The sequence below is a fragment of the Schistosoma haematobium genome, chromosome 1 (assembly GCF_000699445.3).
Source record: "Schistosoma haematobium chromosome 1, whole genome shotgun sequence".
In the NCBI taxonomy this organism is placed as follows: Eukaryota; Metazoa; Platyhelminthes; class Trematoda; order Strigeidida; family Schistosomatidae; genus Schistosoma; species Schistosoma haematobium.
The window spans coordinates 76,231,304-76,253,617 of NC_067196.1; the positions used below are offsets into that span (position 1 = coordinate 76,231,304).

The window sequence follows — 22,314 nt, forward strand, 5'->3', positions numbered from 1 at the left end:
AGTGAGTAGGACTTCCCTGGTGGAGGCTGTATACACGTGGCCGTGTGAGGGCATTTCGAGGAGGGCCATACAAGGGCATTTGGGGGAGTTGTACTAACTAACTGACTGACTACTTGGTAGTGCACATTTATACCCTTTATATAGTGATGATTTTGGACGATAAAGCATACAAACTGGTTTTCAGACCACTGTGTTAATATTATGAGAATCATCTTGACAACTTTAGGAAACTGGAAAACTGAAAACTTTTGTTATATCAATCTCTGTTAGTGAACTATTCGTAAAATTAATGGATTATAGGCCTAATCAAGTGATTTACAATAAGAATAACAGACTTAATGGAATAATTTGAATGGAAAATTACAGTAGTTAAAAATCACACATATTTATAAAAACAGGTCAGACTATTCAAGTTATGAGAATCACAATTACATAAGTTTAATTAATTACTAAAAAAACTGTTGAGTAATGACATCTTAATCATTTTCTGTGATCTAATAACCTAAAGTATCTTTTTAAGTTAATCAACAAGCTATGTGGAGGGGATATGTGCTTTATATCCTCAACCATTGACTAACTCGATGTGTGATATTTGCTTATGTAGAAGTAGGTTGGATGGAAAATAGGAGTGGTCAAACCAATATGCAGTACAAATCTATGAAGTCATTGACTCTAGAAATGTTGGTGTGGGCAGCCTAACTGGTTGATGTCCTCGCAATTATCGTAACCAATGGTGGGAGACATGGCACAGAATCGGTCCCAGTGGTGTACATACCTTCACTCTTTATTTTCCACTAGATATTGTGTTTTATCCTACACTTTTATTCTGCGAATTCACACTTTCTTCTCGAATCATATCATCTATGCTCAGTCTTTTCTACTACCGCTGATACTATTACTAATCCCACTACTCTGGTATTTGTTTTCCTAATGCACTCGCATTGTGAAAACTGTGGTAATTTGGACCGATACATATATGTGCTAAGTTTCACATTGCTTATGACTGATTGACTGACTGAATCCATATTCCATAAAATGCAAACGAAAATTGTCTTCGAGTTACGGGTTCATAAAATCGATCATTATTTCTTTTTTTCTGGAGTAAATGTAATTCTTTTTTTTAAATCGTACACATCAAATTCCATGACAACAAGAAATATCACTTAAATGGTTTTATGGTCACCAAATAATAAGAGGAGATCATGGAAATTAAATGGATGAAAACAATATATTATCTACGAATAGAACATTAAACGATAACAAGTTGCGATTCAAAAAGAACATGTACAGATTGAGACATAATAACTTAGTCTATGATAAATAAAACATGACCTCAGTGTATTTGTTTTCCAAAATAAGGTAGTATGAGCTGTACTATATAACAAAATTTCAAGGTCAACTTTAAAACAAACAAAAAACTTGTGGTAGCAATAATATTAACTTTAAGAGACCTGGCTGAGTTAGCATAAAATATTAAATGACATGATGGAAGTTGAGATGAGATTTCAGCATTTTCCAAAAGTATTTTATTACTTCGTATCTAACTTTTTCAATACTGTATAGAACTACAACACATTTAAAATTAAGGTTTCATAAGAGACTGATATCAGTTGGAGAAACATGGAAAACCAAAGAATATTGAACAGCTGGTTTGTTCTAGTTTGTGATTCATTGATCTCCACCCACAACCTCCCATGATATTAAACTTCGAAATGATAACCGTCTAGACAACTGATTCGGGACCCAATGATCACTATTATTAACGTCAATGAATTCGTGATAAACTGCACAATTAATTTCCATTACAATCGGTGATATCTGTTACATTTTCTAGCATGGTTAAACACAACTAATCATAACTTATTTCTCAACTATTTACTAAATCAGCTTGGACTTTAATTTCGTATTCAATCGAAAATATCGAACATCCATTATACGCTATAAGTATACTTTACTCCATTTTTTCTCCTGAGTACACAAAAAATTATCCATTTAAATTATTGCACTTTCTAATTATTAACTCCACCTAATCAATAGCTTAATCGTTAAGAATTCAGCGTTAAAATCATTGAAATATTTTTTTTATTAAATCAACACTATTTATAATTGTTAATTTGGCACAAAACTAAATATAAGTCTGAAAACCTTGTAATCACTTGATCATAACAATTAGGAAAGTATAATATTAACCTATAGGGTATATATAGATAGATAGATATAAGATCAAAGGAATCATAAATTTATCAATATCGAAAACTAATGAAATAATACTAAATGATAATGTTAGTCATAATAAATAAATCGACAAGTAATAGTAAACGATTAAATTTAGCTCTTCTCATTTTCAACAACTATATATATATTGCACAAAAAACACGTACTCTTGTAACACATAAGCATAACATATATCTACACACATATCTATGTATGTATGTGGTCATTCACGCGTCTATTATTAGTAACAAAGTGTACACAAATTTCATAAATTAATTTAACTTTCTTAATTTTATATAGACATAGAAAAGTAAAGATTTCTTATTGATTGAAATTCAAGGACATTTAAATAAATGTTTATTGGTAATTAATTAATTATTATTACTACTATTATTACTCTAGAAAAATAGACAGGCATAATGTTCTCTTTAACTTGCTTTTATTTAATACAAATAATCGATTAAAAAGTGAATGATTATAATCTGAAATTAATTAGAAATATTTATGTATATATATAGTGTAATTTACAGAAGTACAAGGAGAACTTTTCACAATTTTTTTAACATAATAAAAATAGTGTAATGATTGAATAATATGATTGGTTGACGTTTTAAAATTTACACCACATATGATGTGACCTATCAAAGAGGTAGTTGTATAGTGGAATAATAAGATCGCTTTCGACATATAATTGATTATGTAACATGATCAGTGAATGTAGACAATATGAACATGTTAGAAGTATTTATTTTCTTTGATATTTTAAAAGTATTAAATAAGCAACAAATAAAAAGAAAACTAGATTTCATGTAAAAGTTTAGATAAATAAGGTGGAATCAGTGAAACAAGTTGTTAGTGTTTTTTTTTGTTCAATACAAGTTATCACTTACATTGATTGACTAGACTGATTTGACAGTTTCTTTACTATAGAATCTTTAACCAGAGACAATTAGATATACACAACTGAATTTCATTTCATAATTAGTCCATAATATTCGCAGATATAACTAAGACATAAACATTCATTAGTGAATCAGATACGGTAAAAATACACAACACTAAAAGGTTTCACGAAGACACTTGAGGAAAAGCGCTTAGATACGTCGTATAAGTCTTAAATCAGTTATTTGTGTGACTGTTATCATGTACGCAAAATGTAATAGTTGAAATTGAAATGCTTTAGCCATTAAACTACAGTTCTATCCAAAATTATTCACAATAATGTAAACGAATTTATTAATTTTATTCGTTAATATATATGTATGTATATATTTCTTTTTGTCCACTGAATAAAATTTTTTTATTCTTTGTTTAACGTTTGAATATGTGACAATTTGAATGAACTGTAGTACCATTGTGAAAATTTTCTAGATTTAAAAAATAATCTATTTGTTCAAGTAATTCAATGCATTAAATTCTCATTTATTTAATCACATTGTAGCAATACTGCAGACAGTCAGTCAGTCAGGAACAAGGTAGAACTTCGTACGTACGTACATCAGGTCGAGTTGCCACACCACCTTAGCACAGAGATGCAGTTGTCGATTCAAATCCCGTAGTGGTAGGGGTAGCAAGAGTATAAGCAGTAATCGGGAAGATTAGTGTTTGGAGATGTTATTTAAAGAGTATAATACAGTGAAATAAATTTGGAAAGAGGAAAAAAAGGGACATGAAGAATTCAGAAGATTAGAATTTGGGAGAACACAAAGAGTGGATGCACCTGTGCCATTGCAAACGATTTTGAGCCATGTCATTCACAGTCTCTAACCATCGGTTGCTAACATCTCGTGATCCCCAACCAGGTAGTCTACACCTACCAACATGACTCAGTCCACTTGTCAGTGACTTCATGGATTTGTACCATGTTTTGGTTTGGCCGCCTCTAGCTTTCTTCCAATCTACTCCTATACCACTGAACATAGAACGTCGAGGCAGTCGGTGGTTGGGCATACGTAACACGTGTCCCAGCCATCTCAACTGATGAAGTTTCACTACTTCATCAATTGATTTGCTATCCTTACCTAGTACCCGTGTCCTAACAACTGTGTTACTTACTCGATGGTCGCAGGATATACGAGCAATATTTCGAAGACACCTATGATCGAATACTAGTAACCTACGAATATCCTCTACTCTTACCGACCATGTTTCACTGCCATAAAGTAGGACGGAACGAACTGCTGCGCAGTAAACTCGTCCTTTGGTTGAAAGACGGATATCTCGCCTACGCCATAAATGACGCAAGTTGGTAAAAGCTAGTCGAACCTTCTGTATCCGTGCTGAGATTTCGTCACACACAAGAGCACAAGGGCTGATGAGACAATATAACTATCTTGAAATGAAAGTTTAAAAATGTAACATGAATACATAAAGCTATTCAAAGAAGCGTTAATTATTCATGATAATGATGAATCTTAGACAATGATACCGTAAAAAAAGAAACATGATGAACTGTTGATAATGATTCCTGGCTTCCCTAAAAAAGTGTAGTCATTCCAGTATGATAAACAATTCATAAACAAAACATAATGATCAAGCTGAAGATTATTGTCATCACTAAATAATCTCAACCTAATTCACTGAAGTTCAGAGAGTACTGAAGAACCATTATATTCTAGTGTACACTTATAACCTCAAGCAGAATTCAACCCAATAGTTTCTGTCTTACTCCGAAATTGCTTAGTGTGAAATGGTAATAACTTGTAATACCGTTATATATATCAAGCATATATATATATGGTAAATTGGAATTAGTTTTGGCATAAAGCAAATAAAATTTTTATGTTTTCCACTGAAATGCCTAATAGAAACAGACAAATATACGAGAAAATATTATTCACAGATAGATCCACTAATTAGATTTTTGTGTATAATTTTTAAATCAGTTTCACTTAACTTCCTCTTCATACAACTAAACTGATTTATTAGCAGACAGGTTAACTGATTAAGAGTAGAACTAAATATTACAACGATAATCATGATGATGATAATCTATTCACGTATTCAATCAAGTCAATTCATCATTCTCACCATTAAAAAGAATACAAACATCAGAGCTATTGAAGATAACTTCTAACTGGCCAAGGTCAAGATTCAATAGTTAATTGCAATAACAGCCCGACAACTTGACTGATTCTTAATTGTTTTACTTCATTTATTATTTACAATTACCTTAAATAGATCTTTCTACATCTGCTTATAAAAATCTGAATTTTTGATTGTGAACTACTAGAATATATGACATACATTTTTCTCGTTAACAAGATATGTCGTATCTTTTAAAAATGTAACATCAACGTATTCAGCTAGTTATTTTTAAGAGAGAAAAAAAATATCCTTAAGACTCCCACTATTTAATTCTTTTAGTTGTATTCCTTTGATGTAGGTATGTTTAGATAAAAAAGATGTGTAACCGTATTAAGCTGTAATAATGATCAAGACGTAAATTACAAAAACAAACAAAATAATACGAATTCCACGGTGAATTTATTTGTTGTCAGATTTTGTACTAGTTATATTATCATCATGAAAGTGATCTACCGATAATAAGAACAGAAGTTATCTCGTCATATAACATTTAAGAAGAAAAAGCCTCTACAGTCAATGACCAAATTTTTAAAAAAAAATGTAATTTAGAAGAAATTTAACAGACTAATTATAAAACTATAAACTATTTCGATTGAGATCATGAACCGATTGATGTTAGACCACCATTGAAAACCTGGAAGCACTGGACGGCCGTTTCGTCCTATTGTGGGACTCCTCAGCAGTCTCCACAACCACTATACTGATATAAACTATTTGTTTTACATTGAAAAGATCGAAAATATTTAAATTTGAACAGACCAGTAATATTCCTGGTCTTTTTATAGTAAATTTAAATGAGAATTTAGTATATAAATACACAATTCATTCATAAATTACATGAACACTAAAATCAGGATAAAGAAGGTATTACTCACTTTACCAATTATACGAACAAGTAATGAGGTTTGATCCACTAGAAAATGTGGAAAAATGAGAAAATGCATACATATGAAAATAACGTAGGTTGTCAAATGTATACAACTATTGCAATGTAATAAAACTTATCTACACAATTCTTACCGTATCAATACAATAATTGATAATTTTATGTATAAGTGAATAAAATACTTCATTTTCAACCACTGGTTTGAATACTCCAAAAACCGTTCTATACACTTTAATTTAAGTAACCAAATAGTATAAACTCATTGAACCTCGACAACTAATGTGGAACTATTCGTTCAAATTTAAGCGAAAGTTGACATAAAATACTACCTCGATACGTTACTATTCAATAATGATGGTTTTATAATTATGGTAAGTGAAGGTTCTATAACAACCCATAAATAATAATATGTAATAGTATTCCATAGAAATACGTGATAGTATTTAAGTGATTGCAGGGAACAGGTCAATCCAACTTCATATTTACATGAAACGATTAAGTCAACATAATATTCGTATAAATAAACTGTTTCGTTTGAAACTACTTTATATTTTACGAACAAATAGGTGATTGTCAATGGAACTAATCACTAAGGTGCAGAGAGACGTTAAGGAACAATGATTATGATGAGTTGAAGGTTATAACTGCTAAGGTGGAAGCGTTTTTACCTTTGAATCAACAGTAAGCTTAGACGTGTTCAATAACTATCAAAAAGTACAAACCTATGGATTTTTGTCACTATTATAATGAGAATAATTATAAACCAATCCTAGCTGTTAGTATGCTGATCATCTATTTAAAGGTCATTCCATAGAATGTGTATGGGTAATTTCTATATCCATCATTAAAGTGACCTTTCTCCTTTCCTTCATGATCACAACTAATGAAATCTATTCACTAGATATTAAAAGTGCTTTCATGCCGTAAATACATACGATATAAGAAAGCGAGAAAAACTAAACAAAATGTCCACGATTAAAGTAGATGTATATTTTGACCAGACGTATATTCTTTGCATGTACTTAATAGGCCAACAAAAGATAAAGTGCACTTTTTATCTATATATTATTCTCAAATCATACATTTAAGTTGTGAAAACTTTCATGTATTCAGTTTCCAACCATAGTTTTTTTTAAAGGCCTATAACACTATCTGACTACCTAAACTGAACTAGATGATGCAGGGTTTGGATTTGTTGTTTATTGAATGAAAGTCAAGTGATTTAGTCGCTGAACAGACATTTCACTATTTTGAATATTTAGTAATTATTAACTGTTAAGAAGTGATACCAGTTGAATTACTGAAATTCAAAAGCATAAAAACTGATCATTTCCAGGTGTGCTAAGGGAGTTGAAAAGACTATTTTTTAAAAATAACAGCAGTCTAAACACTCGACGTGAAGTCACCGAGTAGCCGACACTTCGCAGTAGTCCGCTCTGCATTGCTTTATGGGCGGGAAACACGGTCTTTGGAAGTAAGATATATGCGTAGGATGAGGCTTTTTGATTATAGGTGTCTTCGAAGTATTACTCAAGTCTTATAGAATCACCAAGTGAACAATGTTGAGATTAAACGTGAGGTATTTACCGAAGGCGTGAAACTAGTTGATGAAGTAGTGAATTTTCATCGACTGAGGTGATTAGCACATGGGTCCCGTACGCCTGTTCATGGCTTACCCCAATAGGCAATATTTGCTGAAATAGGACTAGATTGGAAGTCAGGAACGTCCTAACCAATACATAGTATTGGTTCATAAAGTTATTAACTCTCAGTCCGAGACATCCTAGTAGATGCAGACTACCCAGTTGAGGTCCTTGTAATAACTCTTATCAGTGGCTGCAGACTTCTAGTGACAGTTTAGATTTAGCCTAGGTTCGATCTGCACTAAGAAGGACCTGACACATATGACATTGGCCAACGACCAGTGATCAGTCAATTGTAAATACATTCACTTCTTATCCTAATATCTTGAATTCCAGTTTTCCTTCATACATACCTCTCCACTGTCTTTCGAACTATATTCTCAATGGTTATTCTTTCTTCTTGTTATTGTTACTACATTACTTCAATTTCTCTTGATATTCGTCATGTGAATTTCATCTCATTGTGCTGATATGGTGTGGCAACTTGAGCCAATGCATATGTTCCAGGCTCTAGGTTAATGATGAATGACTGAGTAACCGATTAAAACCAAACTTTCAAATAATCGAGATTCCGTAGTGTTCCACTACCTAAGTGCTCAACTACAACCAACTTCCAAAAAGATAACTTTTCAATTCATCGTATTGAAGATTTTAATTAAACTAAGCTCAAAAATTGAAATTAAGCCTTCTAAAAATCTGAACCACATTCTTAGATTTTCCTGGTCTCACTTATCTAGAATACCTATATATTTTTCACTGTACAATCATCAAAAGTAGAGATAATTATACTCTTCGGTGTTCACTTAACTCCTTATTCGAATTGGTCTTAGGGTAAATAAATGATGTGAGACACTGAAAATCTGATTGTTTGTTCTCGTTCTGTTGATTTATTCTGTTGAACTGTGTGGTAATCAAGTCACACACAACAGGTAGCTAATACTTAGTAAAACCGTGACACTTAACACGATAAATATAACTTCAGGCCAATGACACTAGGTTTACTTTGGTTATTAATTCGTAGTATTAGTAACCAGGTGAAAAACTAGTTTTTCAACAGTATTCATTTATGGCGTAAAGACTTAGAGAAATGTTCACCATTTGCAACTATTAAATGAATTAATTGTGGCTCCTCAATATGTAAACACTAGTAAAACAGTGAAAAACCGATACTCAATTGTTTAGATTGATTCTAAGATTTAACATAGAAATCACAAGCTAAATAAAAACAGTAGCCAGGGAAAGTTTATTTACATTTGATATTTTCTTCTTGAACACAATTTTAATCTACCCTGTTATATGTATTTGCACTAAACAGCGAAACATAGAGGTGATCCTGGAAGAAACTTGGTGCTACCTTGAGAGAATTTAACCTGTATATTTTAGTGGTATGATCAAAGAATTTATTGTTACGTTATTCATATAAAGATGATTAAATCATAAATTAACTACATTATCACTTTTCTATTTTTAAACAAACATGCACCAAGTGCTATATATATTCTCTATGAATAATAAAAATAGTATCTTTATAAGTTACTATTTTAACATTAGTTGTAATTGTTACTACTATCACGGTAATAAGTCTTTTGTGCAAACGGAATTCCAAATGAGACCAAACTCCATAATTCAGTTTATGGAAGAAACGCTGATTTAATAAATTTTAATAACACAAAGTTTTTCTTCATAAATTGGGTTTACTTTCTTTTTTACATGGGCAAGTCTATTTGAGCAAAAATGACAACCGTTGTGACAAATTAAAGAGCACTTTCCACATTAGATAGAAACAATATAATGCTTGAATTAAATGTATTTCAGTTTAAGTTGCAACATCTTAACATAAGAATACCGACGAATTGAAAAGTAACGTTACAACAACAATAAAGGACAATAAGAAAGAGGTAATAAAAAACAAGTAAATAAAGTGTAATTAAATGTACCGAACAGTTAAATATTTAAAATAAGGGGTGAATACATTATTTGTGAGTATACCTAGAGAAAAAGCTCATGCAACTTCATTCTTGGTTTAGAAACTATGTGACAAAGGGCCAACTCTAATGAAAAATACAAACCGAGTAGATCATCTGTTATCGTAATAGGGTACTCAGAAAGAATTCTACCAGTTTATAAACCCCTTTATTTAATGATTAATAAGGTAGACAAGTGTGTCGGGAAACGAAGAGTTTCACGCACGAAGAAACATACTGATGTTACATCCTGTTAGAAATTATGAAGAGAACTTAACTGACCAAATATATTTTCCAACAGACAAGTGATAAACCTTGTGTCCATAATGTCTACAAGTAATTATATACATATATTCAAAACGAAATGAGCACAGAACGAGAAATTCACAAGATTGAATAGATGACCTTTAATAGAGGTCAGCTGTCTTTTATATTCCTGCATTATTACTCACTAGTGTTCGTGATTTTTCTTTAGCTACTATTTCTTAACTCTTATTTCTGACTAAAATATTTTTTATATCAAAACTTTCATGTAAAGTTGGCAAACTAACCACTTTTATTAATGTTTGATAAATGGTTTGCTCCAGGAAATGTAACCTGCGTTAAAGATCAATATAACTGACTGACTTGAATAGGATAACGTTGTTTAAAATAGTCAACTGTACCACTGTAGAGTAAATTTTATATGTGTACATACAGTTAACACTATTATATTGGATTGTATAATACAGCACTGTAAACTGGACTGAGAAATTCATTTGAGAATGTCAGAGGATCCCAAAAATGTTTTCAAAAAGGAACTCTTACTAAATACACCAAAACATGAATTCAGTAAACACTAATTGCAATATATCACTTTATTTAAATGAAACAGAAAGAAAGGAGGAAAAAGCAAAATCGAGTAAAATATTTGACTCTTCACTAGCTGAAGAAGTTAAAACTAACTTAAACTGTATTTCCACTTCACTGATATTAATGACGATCGCAATATCAAATGATGTAATGACTACAGACAATTAGCATCAAAACCACGTGAAAGACAGGTGAAGTATTATATGTACTCATGTTTGCATACGCATTGGCAAACAAACAAGCACATGACTGCACGAATACAAACATATATGTTAATCTCAGTTAAAATTGGAAACATTGATACACATAAAAAGTAATCCAGGTCCAGCGAAGAAATTTTAGGTAAAATCCCCCCGATTACTTCAGGCGTATCAAAACTTGTAAAAACTTATATAAATCATAGATGAAAAAAGCACTAATTTCATTTTAGTTTAAAAATATTTAACGTCACAACAATTATTCATGACAAAATTGAAAACTACCACAAGTCTGCTGAATTCTGCATCTTCATTTCATATGAATCTAAAGTTTAACGTATACATTTACTAACCAGTTAACAAAAGCTAACCCGTATAATAAATCATTACTCTCAAGGAAACAAGGTTAAAAATATGTTTGATTACGGTCTTCTGATTATAAATTTTACTTTGTGATGTAAACTGCATCGAAGTAACAGAGTCGAATACAATTTGTCAATACAAACTACTAGTACTTTACGATCGGTGGACTATTTTTAGCCAAAAGCTCGATTTTCTGAATTAACTGCTTCTAAGATAAACTTACATTTTGTTGTAATAGTTTGAGATTGATGAATATTATTAATTTGTAGTTGTATTCTATAATCTTTCCTCACTTGGTTTTCTATGACTGAGTAATAACCCTCAGTTATAAAGAAAGAACAAATATCGTAACTGAATAATATGAATTCATTTATTTATAGATTCGCCTCAGCTGCTAAAACCATTAGAATTTCTAATATCTTAATTCTTACTTCTGAGATTTACTCAACTATTCTACGTTATATAATCTATCTTTGGTTTCGAGAACAAATATCTGTTACGATGATCCTCTAGAATACTCACATATTTAACCTGCAAATAAGCAGACTTTGAACAATATTAATTCGTCCGTATTTTAGTCTCTTAATATTATTCTATCTTCACATACTAACTAAATTCACTGTAAACGTTTCCGATATAAAAAAACGTGTATTTGTTTTGTTTTAATGAGTAATGATACGGCTTTAGGTTGTAAGTAAATGAGGAGGATCCATGAAATAAATGAAGTCATGTTATTCTGCTACGATATCTGCTCTTTTTTATTCAAGTTTATAAATGAGAAAAATTGTATGAAGTTAATAGAATATTAAAAACATAAGAGACATAGAGTAGGTCAATAAGCATTAATGTGATCGATGCTGAGCCATGTTAACTGTCATTTCCAAACACTTATCATTTCAATGACCTCATATAAGAACTTTACACCTCCCTAGGTAAATGCTCAACCATTGAAAGTTTATAACACCATAAACTAGCTTACCCTCTGCTACGATGCTCAATGATTAGGCTTATCATTCAGGTCTTAAATGATTGGAGAATGAATGACGTACATGCTCATTTCCCCCAATCGCCTAAGACATTTTATTGTTTATTTTGTGTTCATATTTTGCATATCAGCATATTAATTACCACGTGAAAAATTATCCATCTGGCTATTGGTCTCGTCGTTGACTTCTAATCATTAAGGGGCCTAGGTGAATTATACCGTCTGGTACCCATTACTCGGTCACATTATATCATTGCGTTCATCACTCGATTGGTATTTCATTCATCAATTTTAACAATCGAAATTTCGCTTCACACGCAGAAAACTTACTCCTTAACACCCTCTCAATCTAAAACCGGATACCTATCTTTAACATTCTTTTAAGGACACCCATGACCTACTGCCTGTTACCTCAACATATCTTTTTTTCTTACTGGATATATCGTATACCCAATGAATAGAACAGAAGAATAGTATGCAGTACAGATATTTACTTTCTAACAATCCATGCATCTTGACATTTTTCAATAACGCGTCTGAATATGTTACCGATAATCTGTCCACATCACGATTTACTACCTACATTAAGTACACAAATCGGTGATGATAAAAATTTTGTTAATTTTACAGAGGGGAGAAATCATATTATTCAAACAAAGGCTCTTCTAAAAAATTATTTCACTTACCGCTGTCACTATTTTTACGCTGAATTGAGCAAGAGGGAAGCTTAATGTTGTTCAATGATCTAAAACAATTGCAAGTATCAATTAATTAGTATAATGGTATTCACATTCAAGTAAATAAAACAATTTGAAACCAAATGCATCCAACTTATTACATTTTGGTTATTATTGATGAATATAAACGGAATTGTAAGAAAATAATTCCCGAATGTCATCATCTTTTAAAAGAAAATTGACAAAATGAGTAATTCTTTGTTCTTAAGAAGTAATCACATTGGTGTGTGCACAATAAAACAGAATTCCTGAGAAGAAATATTTTCCTTACATATAGGATCAGCAGACGCTGGTCAATATTTAACGCACTTCTGGCTATCATCTAGTAATCTCTGAAGATTGATGTTCTGAGAGATTGAATCAGTTTGATAACGCATCACGATATTGTTCAAACTCAGCCGAAATAAATCGCAGATCTTATATGTACTAATCGACCCAAGAACCCGTAAATCTAACATAAATCCTCTATCGAAACAAGACTATGCACTTTCCTGTGTGTATGTGCGTCTTACCGTTGCTTTCGATTACCAGTAGATTTCTCGTATTGTTTACTCAAGATGACCTTGAACATCAAACATACATCGACAGAATGCATTAATGTGCCATAGATAATTATTATCATTATTATGCGTAGTAATATATCTGATAAGAGCAAATATCAACGCAGCCCTTTGTATCAGCATCGTTAACAGTTTATAAGTCCGAAACCGAGGTTGAAATAATAATTACACCAAATCACCTACATGTTCTCTAAATTGTCATATTTGACCATTATGGACTTTCACTTGTGAAATTACAATGAAAAAACATACATTTAACATAAAAAATTAAATATACTGCTAAAAACGACTATTCCCTCAACTAAATTCTAAGTCTTTATATGAGATCGGCCAAATAAACAATAGGCAATTTTATAAACCAATCAGATAACAACTAGTTATTATATAGCCAATCACAAAACGACACACAAATATTTCGTTTTAGATAAGAATATTAACTTATTAAATAATCATAGCAACTTGGAATTAAAAACAAGTTGAAACTGATGATAATAAAGCATTCATTATATAAGTGAACAAGAAAATGAATAAAATGAATAGATTAATGCAACTATGTAAATTTTGAATAAAAGAAAGTTAAATATCATGAAGATGGTTGACCAAGCATAATAACGATGATAAATCTTGGAGTATACTACATGAAATCCAGCTACGAATTTCAGAGATCAAGTCAACTGAGGCTAGAGTATGACTTATGCAGTGATGAAAATAACTGAATTATAAAAAAATATAACCCATTGTTAAATCTAATTACGAAGATATATTGTATTTTATTAGGTAAAATATTTATCAGTATGGAATTATAAGCTTATTAAATTTTACCGAGATCACCAATCACTCCAAGTTAAAAAGCGATATGGCATACCGATTCCCGGTTGTACGGTCTGGGATGCGAACTGGTGAGGAGTCCTATACTGGAATGAAACGGCTGCCCAGTACTCCTAAGTTTTTAATGGTTACCTAACTTAGATCTGTTTGTGATCTTAGTAAAATAAAATCTTGCTTTAGAAAAAATATTAAATTTCAGCTGTGAATAATATGTTGACGACTAAAATCAAATTACGTCTACAAAGTATTTCGTCATAAATTAATAAGGGCACTCTCAACATCAAATATTCACAATCTTTGAAAATAAAATCTTTTTCCGTTCTGTGAATTCCCTTTTCCATAATTATTTGTTTAAAACTATGCGATCGGTTTATGGTCACAAGTCTCTGAATTCACCGCTCCTGGCTTTATGAAAGCATTCTTACTAATCTATTGAGACTCAAAGCGTGTGAATAAATTACTTTGATGTATAATGATGCGAAAATGAGATTTCTCACTTCACAGTTCATGTTAATTAACTCACTTCAATCATATGCTTAGAATGAAAACAAAGAACAGACCTAAATAATCTATGAGAAATTAAAAAGCAAAAAAGAGAGGTCAGTTACATTATGAGCTATGTCTGACAAAATATCTAATCATTGTATAACAATATTTCGGACCTTTACTTCTAGAAAAAAGAAAAATCTCGACTCAGCTACCTCTTAAGTGATGGTTCTAGATACCATACAGATTACTCCATTATTTAGTAGTTAAACCTATAATATAAAAAAGCTCTATAGGTTTTGGATATTTTGCATGTTGCCTTGTCATTTGAACTAGAATTCAAATACTGTCATTTTAACGTAGATAGATACAATCACCATATACTTGTCAACTGATTACTAGTAATTGGCAACAATTGATACTAATTCAATCCGGTTAAAAGTAAACATTGTATCTAAAAATATACTAAGCTCACTTTGAATTCAATGATTTTCTGCCTCTCTTTAAATGGGGTTTCTGAAAATACTCAGAATTTCCATGTACGCGACAAGGTATGTGTTTGTCAAATCTTCCTTTAGTTTTAAACTGCATTCCACACTCATGACATGTAAAATTTTTAACTTTAACAGACTGATCATCACTTGATCGTTCAGAAGACTGAGACACTGACAGTTTGTAGACAGCTTCATCTAGATAATTTAAAATGAATAAGTCAATGTGATATGATATTACTAAATAAGTTAGTAAGAAAAATAAATGGAGGTGAATTGAATTTTTAAGATTAGATTAATTATTATCTGATGTCAGTTAATTAAATAAGAAAAGTTAAAGAGTATCACACATATGGTTTACTCTCATCCAAGACTCCTGAGCAGCCCTTGTTAATGATTTCCTTGTAAAATATAACTCACCACATTCATGTCTTGTACTAAAACATAACTTCTCTAAGCCATTAGACTGGAATGGTGTTTTTTTAACTCGTAGGAATGAAAGTTTTCTTCAGAGTAATTTAGTCTCCACAAATATATTCAACCAAGATTTATAAACAAATAAACACTATCAGCTAACCAAACAGATTATTTAAGCTGTAAACTAGATGAATCAATATTCTTAATTGTAAACAGATCGTGGTTTAATCTGATTAACTATTCACTTTTCTGTTTATTAGCTACAGGTTAGTCAACTACTTGAACTAAAGTTAATTCTGCTTTTTGAATTAACTACTGGTCAAGTTATTCTAGCAGTCAATAAAGCTAAAAAAACGTTCATTCATACCTGACTTGATCTTGATACTCGATCGATCAGACTTCTGACTAGTAAGACGAGGAATAGAATTAGGATCATCTTTTGACAATCTGCGTTGACGTTTACATGGTGTTTTATCTGATGAAAGACTAGGAGAACGAGCAAATGAATCCAACGTTTCAGAAATAGGTGGAGAATCCTGGTAATTTTTTGAAACCTCCACTTTATATTTCCGAGGGCGACCAGCTTTGCCTCTAGGTTTACCTCTTGAAGACTGAGGTAAAATTCGTTTAGTATATTCACGATGAAATATTATAGGTTCACAGTTTAACCCTTTATTCAAAGTTTCAACCTTTGGATATGAACGACGTCCTCTCCTAGAACCTGAACTAGCTCCAACGAATTCCCGGGGATTCGGCATTTTTCTGTACAACTAAGTTTTAGGAAAATGAAGACAAAAATAATCAATAATATCTTAAAACCAACAAACAAGAACGTTATTAAGTATTATAAACTTCTCTGAGTAATCTAAATGTACAACTATAACTGGTGAATTTAAAAAATCAACTCTTGCAATTAACTAGGAAGTTACCAAACAAGAAACCAAAGGATGTTTCTGTGAAAATGATGCACTTATGTAGATTATCTAATCCAATCTATAAGCTTAATAGCAGAATTTTTACAAGATAATTAGTGAATTTATTGCGTAATCATCAATGATTTGTTAAGTGATATCGACTTATTGATAGTTTGCGGATTCCCGTTATTGATTTCTTAGTTATGTTCATTATTGAGCAACAATTTCTATGAAACCGCTTCACATAAGGATACTAGATATTGTCAACCATAAACTAGTGAATCTAAATCTCGAAATTACCTGCAATATTTAGAATGGTCTCCTGAACGAATTATAGAGTAAAATTAGGATGAAAACAAAATACTAACTTTTTATTGTTCCTCAAACAAATTTCGCAAATTTACTGCGAGGTGAAACTTAACAAAGATGTATCCAAGTACTTTTTAAGTCACAAAATACGAAATTTCCAAAATATTGGAAATTTCAGCATTTTAATTTCATGCGAACCTAACAATGGATAGTATCTCAGTGACCTGTAGTACTTCAGACACGAAGATAAAAACATTCTGCCAAATAGTGGTGCATATGAACAAACCATATGGTAACTAATTCAGATAAAGATTCTAAATATTATTACTTTACACATAATCTAACAATGATAATATATGTAAACGAAGTAACGAATTTGTACAGTATCTATCTTTCATTCGACTGATAGTTTCACTGCAACTGCATCGAACTAAGCATATTGAAAACATAGTATTGTTACAAGTTGGATGTTGTTGTATAACAGATTACGTTATAAATGAATAAAACGAAATTCGAGAGAACTTGCGTAAGTAGCATCTACGCAACTAACCCTATGTTTTGTCAGTTGAGATACCTAACCCAACTTTTAATCAGATTTAATTTGATGTCGAACGCGGAGAACTGAAATATATCCATATGTTTACATCCCCGAAATATAGGCTTAAATGAACTGAATAGTTTGGCGCCGACATAAATGCATTTCACTTGAATACGAAAGCTTTTCGAAAACACGATAAACATTATGTCAATTTCAAGTTTACAGCCAACTTATTATAATTAGAGTCCTTTTATAATTAAAATATCTCTCAATAACACACTTCGACAAGTTATATATCACTCTCCAATTTATTCCGAGCAGAGATAGGAGTAATTACAACATACAATAAATTATAATAATACAAAGTCAGGTAGTTATGAAAATGTCGCTCAGGCCAGCAATTATATAATACAAAAAATACTGTAAGCTGAGACTTACGTTTTAATAGGTTTCATACACAGAAAGGTGAAAGCATGATAAATTGTCAAAATAATGCGAGATACAGTTTGTTCCACCAAGATAAAGGTCAAAGTGGTCTTGAAAATTCAAACACTAATTCACCCGGTAATTCCTTACAATCATCAAGTCACGAATCAAAAACAGATCAACCAGATAGTCAACCTCTATGATCACTGAGAGCGAAAACTGAACCTTGATTCATTGGACTATGGTCAATCACTCAATTGGCTCCGTGAATTGACCAATCAAGCGTTAGTGACCTTGAACTGCTTTACCTGTGTTGGCAGATAGATCTAAATTGTCTGAAGGCTCAGACAATGTAACTAACATCTGATTGGCTTAACCTAATAGGTCTAAAACTTTATATTCTACAAATTGGCCAATCGCTACGAGAATAATATCTATGTAGTCCTATCCGTTAATTATAGCTACGAATTAACACGCATCGGTCCTTGGGCCTTCCTAATGGCCCGATACACTAGGTTGGTGTTCCGAGCGGAATGATTTCATTGCTAGATTATCTGTAAACCAGTAATTTGTCATCAATAATCACAGAAGGCGTATAAAATAAGTGGTTTCATTCTGTAAATTGGATTGCTCGTTTTAGTTAAGGTCATACATACTTATTAAAACTGGTTATGTGATTTAAATGATCAGTATAACGGCATTTGGAATATAAAACTAGTTTGTAGGTTAATCTAGAATGCTTTGGTGATTGATATGCTCTTATGTTAATATGTACTGATGAATTTCTAATCGGATAGTCTTTCAAACAAAATAGCTGTTAAAAACAGCTGATAAAGGATACTATGAACATGAAATTAAAATTCCATTTAAATAAAAACGTAATCAGTATTCACATCTGTCCCAGTTCTCGTGTTCAGCAAGATCTTTATTCTAAAGTCATTATAATCTAAGAATTATTTTTGAATAATTTATGTACTCACTTTGATTTATGGAAGCTGATATAGTGGTTTTATAAGTGCCTAGTTTAGTTTTACGTCCTCTGATATTTATTTCATTTATAAATGCATATTACAGGAAACCGTTTAGAGATGGTTGACCGTATAATTTAAGGTAACCAAATGTTTCAGAATGTTCAATAGATGTGCATGAAATAAACCAATAATTCGAGATTTTCCTTAAAACAAGTGGAGGAACTATAAGTTATGGACGAATTAATGAATTTTAAGATAGTAAGTCTGGGATTTCGGAGTAGAATTTATTCAATCGGATGGCTAAATATCATTTTGGTATTACATTGATCTCAATTCATGATGAAAATGCTAATTCCTCATATTAATTTACAATCCTCTTTGACCCTAGTAAGTAGGTGAATTTTTTCCAGGTAACTTTAACATCGCTCAATGGTAGTCTAGAAATTGAAGTCTCGACCCAAAATTCTGACTAATCCAATGAGCCCATATGTAATGTATTTCACTACAATGCAACAAAGGATAAATTACGCATTATTATTCTTTAAAAAAATGATAAATTGTATCGAATACACTCTGTCGTCTGACGCTCATGAGTCCTTTTCAAATACAAAACACGTTTTCAAACTTTTCAAAACCATGAAAATGAGCAAAAGTATGTCCATTTAACTCCGCCTTTCATCATTAAGATTAAAACTATTTCGGTAAATGGTTTAGAATAATTTATTATGGAACAGTACTTTAAATTAAAAACATTGTATATACCTATTTTCAGATACTAGCGTTATCCAAATTACTCTAAGAATTAGTTCTTAATTACGCTCAATAAAACTTATACTTGAATTTCTGTTATTACTCTTTGAATGCTTCAGCTACATTCTCACGGTTTTATATCTACTAAATCAAATATACTCCTATGAAACTCTGTTACTAATTTTAAAGGTATGTGTATTTATAAAAACAAATGTCTTGAAAATTTTACTTTTTGTGTTTAAGTTCCATAAAACTGTAATCTTTTAAAATAAATCCCAAATCAAAAATTGAATTAATTTGCATAAAATGTTCTAATAATATTATGCCTTTCTGTTTTTGTTTACACGGGAAACAATTTATTTCATTACGTAACCAACTGTAGGCACCTCTACTTCGCAGAAAACAAATACATCAAGTTATTTCAGTAACGGAATACAGGATATTTATGTCCTCAAGAACTACCACTTCCAAAATCTGTTGTTTTCGATCTACAGAATCCTAGGTTGTAGCCAAATTTCAGTTAATGGATTTATTAACTGTTAAACTTTGTTTCCATAATAATCTTTCTCTGACATTATGTTGAATCTTGTACAGGTTCTGAAGTAATGACAAGTTCAATCCAGAAGTTAGATTTTGAGAAAAAATATGTGCTTTAAGTTCTGAACAACTTCAATAGTTTATTTACTGATTATTGTCAATATTTCAAGTTATTTAATAATAGTACACTAACCCAATTCTCGCCTATTCTAGATATTAGTATTTTTAATTTAAGCTTATTTCGTGAAAGCTGAAAATCATTCCAAAAACTATTTTTGTCTAACGCTAGCACTTAGGCATAATTTCTGTTCCATACTATTGTCATACAGCTTAACGTTTATCGATTCAAATTTGAACCAATGACTATCGAGTTAATTAGTTGTTCCAATCAGCCAATCAAAATCGTTAAAACTTTGACTTGTAAATGGGTGGAATTTATAAGTTTACAGCTTTAAAGACAGCTTTGTTTACTAGTTTCTGTTCTCGTACAGTAATTTTTAGGAAGAAGTATAAGATTCATCAATGCATTCTACTTCAACTTACCAAACTTCTCACAGTACAGCTATTATCTTGAATGTTTTTAACTATCTAATGAAAAGTCGATAATATCTTAGAATGATTTTGTGACATCCGAAATATCTTTTACGAATTAAAATAAAGTCAAATATATACATCTCGTTTGAAAAATATATCATAACTTTAAAAAATGAATTGGAAGTCATACTAATAACTATCTGTAAAGCATTTTAGAGTTTAAAAAGTAAGGTACCGAGTTCGAGCCACCGAAATAAAACTCAAAAGATCTACGTACATTCACCTATAAAGTCCTAAAAGTATATATATACTTATTGTGTTATATAATCAAGAGAAGTTCATTCTCAAAAAAACATTGTGATTTAACTGCAACAGTATGAAAATAAATTAGACAACACTTTTAAAATATAGAACTCTTCAAAAAAGGTCAAATTTAAATGCAGATACTCATACATACTTGAATAAATTTTAAGAAATATTATTTATTCGAAGAAACCAAGTAGGAAATAAAAACATGAAATCTCTCTATGCTTAACCTTTCACATAAAGTTTATGTTGGCAACCTTCAATGATGAGAGTGTCCTAATTGTTGTTCAAAATTTAACTTCCATATTTTACTTGCAGCACAATAGATACTGTACCATTTACACTATGAGCGATAAGACTGAAGGATTAACAGATTAGTTGTTAAAATATTGATCTGCTTCATAGTTATCCAGTTTTGTTCGATCTTTAATAAATAGGATTAAAATTCGACGAAGAAAAACACAACTACTTCCGACTTTAATCTATGGTTCACTTAAATAGCTATGTATGACTGTCACATGATAATCAAATGACCAAACTGCAGTATTTACACGCTATAAGATAGCTTCAGTTCATTTCATTCATTTGTGCTTCAAATGACTGCATTACTACGCTGTTATACCATTTTCTATATGTTTCTCTATAGTGATGAATCAAATGCTTACGAACAATTTGAGTTCAAGGATATTGCCTAGTTCTCTCGTTATATTGAATGAAATCGTAATTAAACATCTCGGATTTATTATCAAGCAATTTTGAGTGTAATTTTATTTCGTATTAAGTGTTTAACTGTGTAGAAAAGAACGCTTTAATTGTCTTCTAACCGATCATAATACTTTCATAAACTAACTTCATTTATGTTCATGGTTTCCTGCTTTTAAATACATAGATCCAGTAATTCAAGCAAACACTGATAATGAATGAGAATGTAACGAGATTCCCAAAATTCAAAATCACGTTGCTTTTTGCACTGATAGTGTAATTTCTATGTATAAAGTTCATTAAAAACTATAACAGACTAATTTTAGTAAGAAAGAATTTCAGCCACGTGTTTACACATTCTTAAGATATTCGAACATATAAATTTCTGTTACAACCATTATCTGACTATCCTAAGGCTTTGTTTTAACTTGCTGTTACCTCATTCATCAAAGTATATCAAGATAGACAGTGACTTTGAATGCATAAGATATACCCCGTTCATATTAATCAGTGTATGCTTTACAACCATGTTGATCGATTCCAGTTACTCATTTAGAACTCGAAAACAACATAATGTTACTTATCTGACTGTTTAATTGGATAAAAATAATTCTTTA

The 22,314-nt window shown here is 31.1% G+C and overlaps 1 protein-coding gene across 1 annotated transcript in view; it reads right to left on the reverse strand.

Moving 5' to 3' along the window:
- HIVEP3 (HIV type I enhancer binding protein 3) overlaps positions 1-20,268 on the reverse strand; it is a gene marked incomplete at its 3' end in the record, with an annotated part of 51,575 nt that extends 31,307 nt beyond the window's left edge. Inside the window, exons 1-5 of the mRNA XM_012944481.3 lie at positions 17,910-20,268; positions 16,078-16,480; positions 15,278-15,491; positions 12,878-12,936; positions 6,177-6,214 (exon numbers count right to left, since the gene is read on the reverse strand). Coding sequence (XP_012799935.1) covers positions 6,177-6,214; positions 12,878-12,936; positions 15,278-15,491; positions 16,078-16,468 — 702 coding nt within the window. The 5' untranslated portion in view covers positions 16,469-16,480; positions 17,910-20,268. The remainder of the gene's footprint in view (positions 1-6,176; positions 6,215-12,877; positions 12,937-15,277; positions 15,492-16,077; positions 16,481-17,909) is intronic.
- Positions 20,269-22,314: the final 2,046 nt, after the last annotated feature.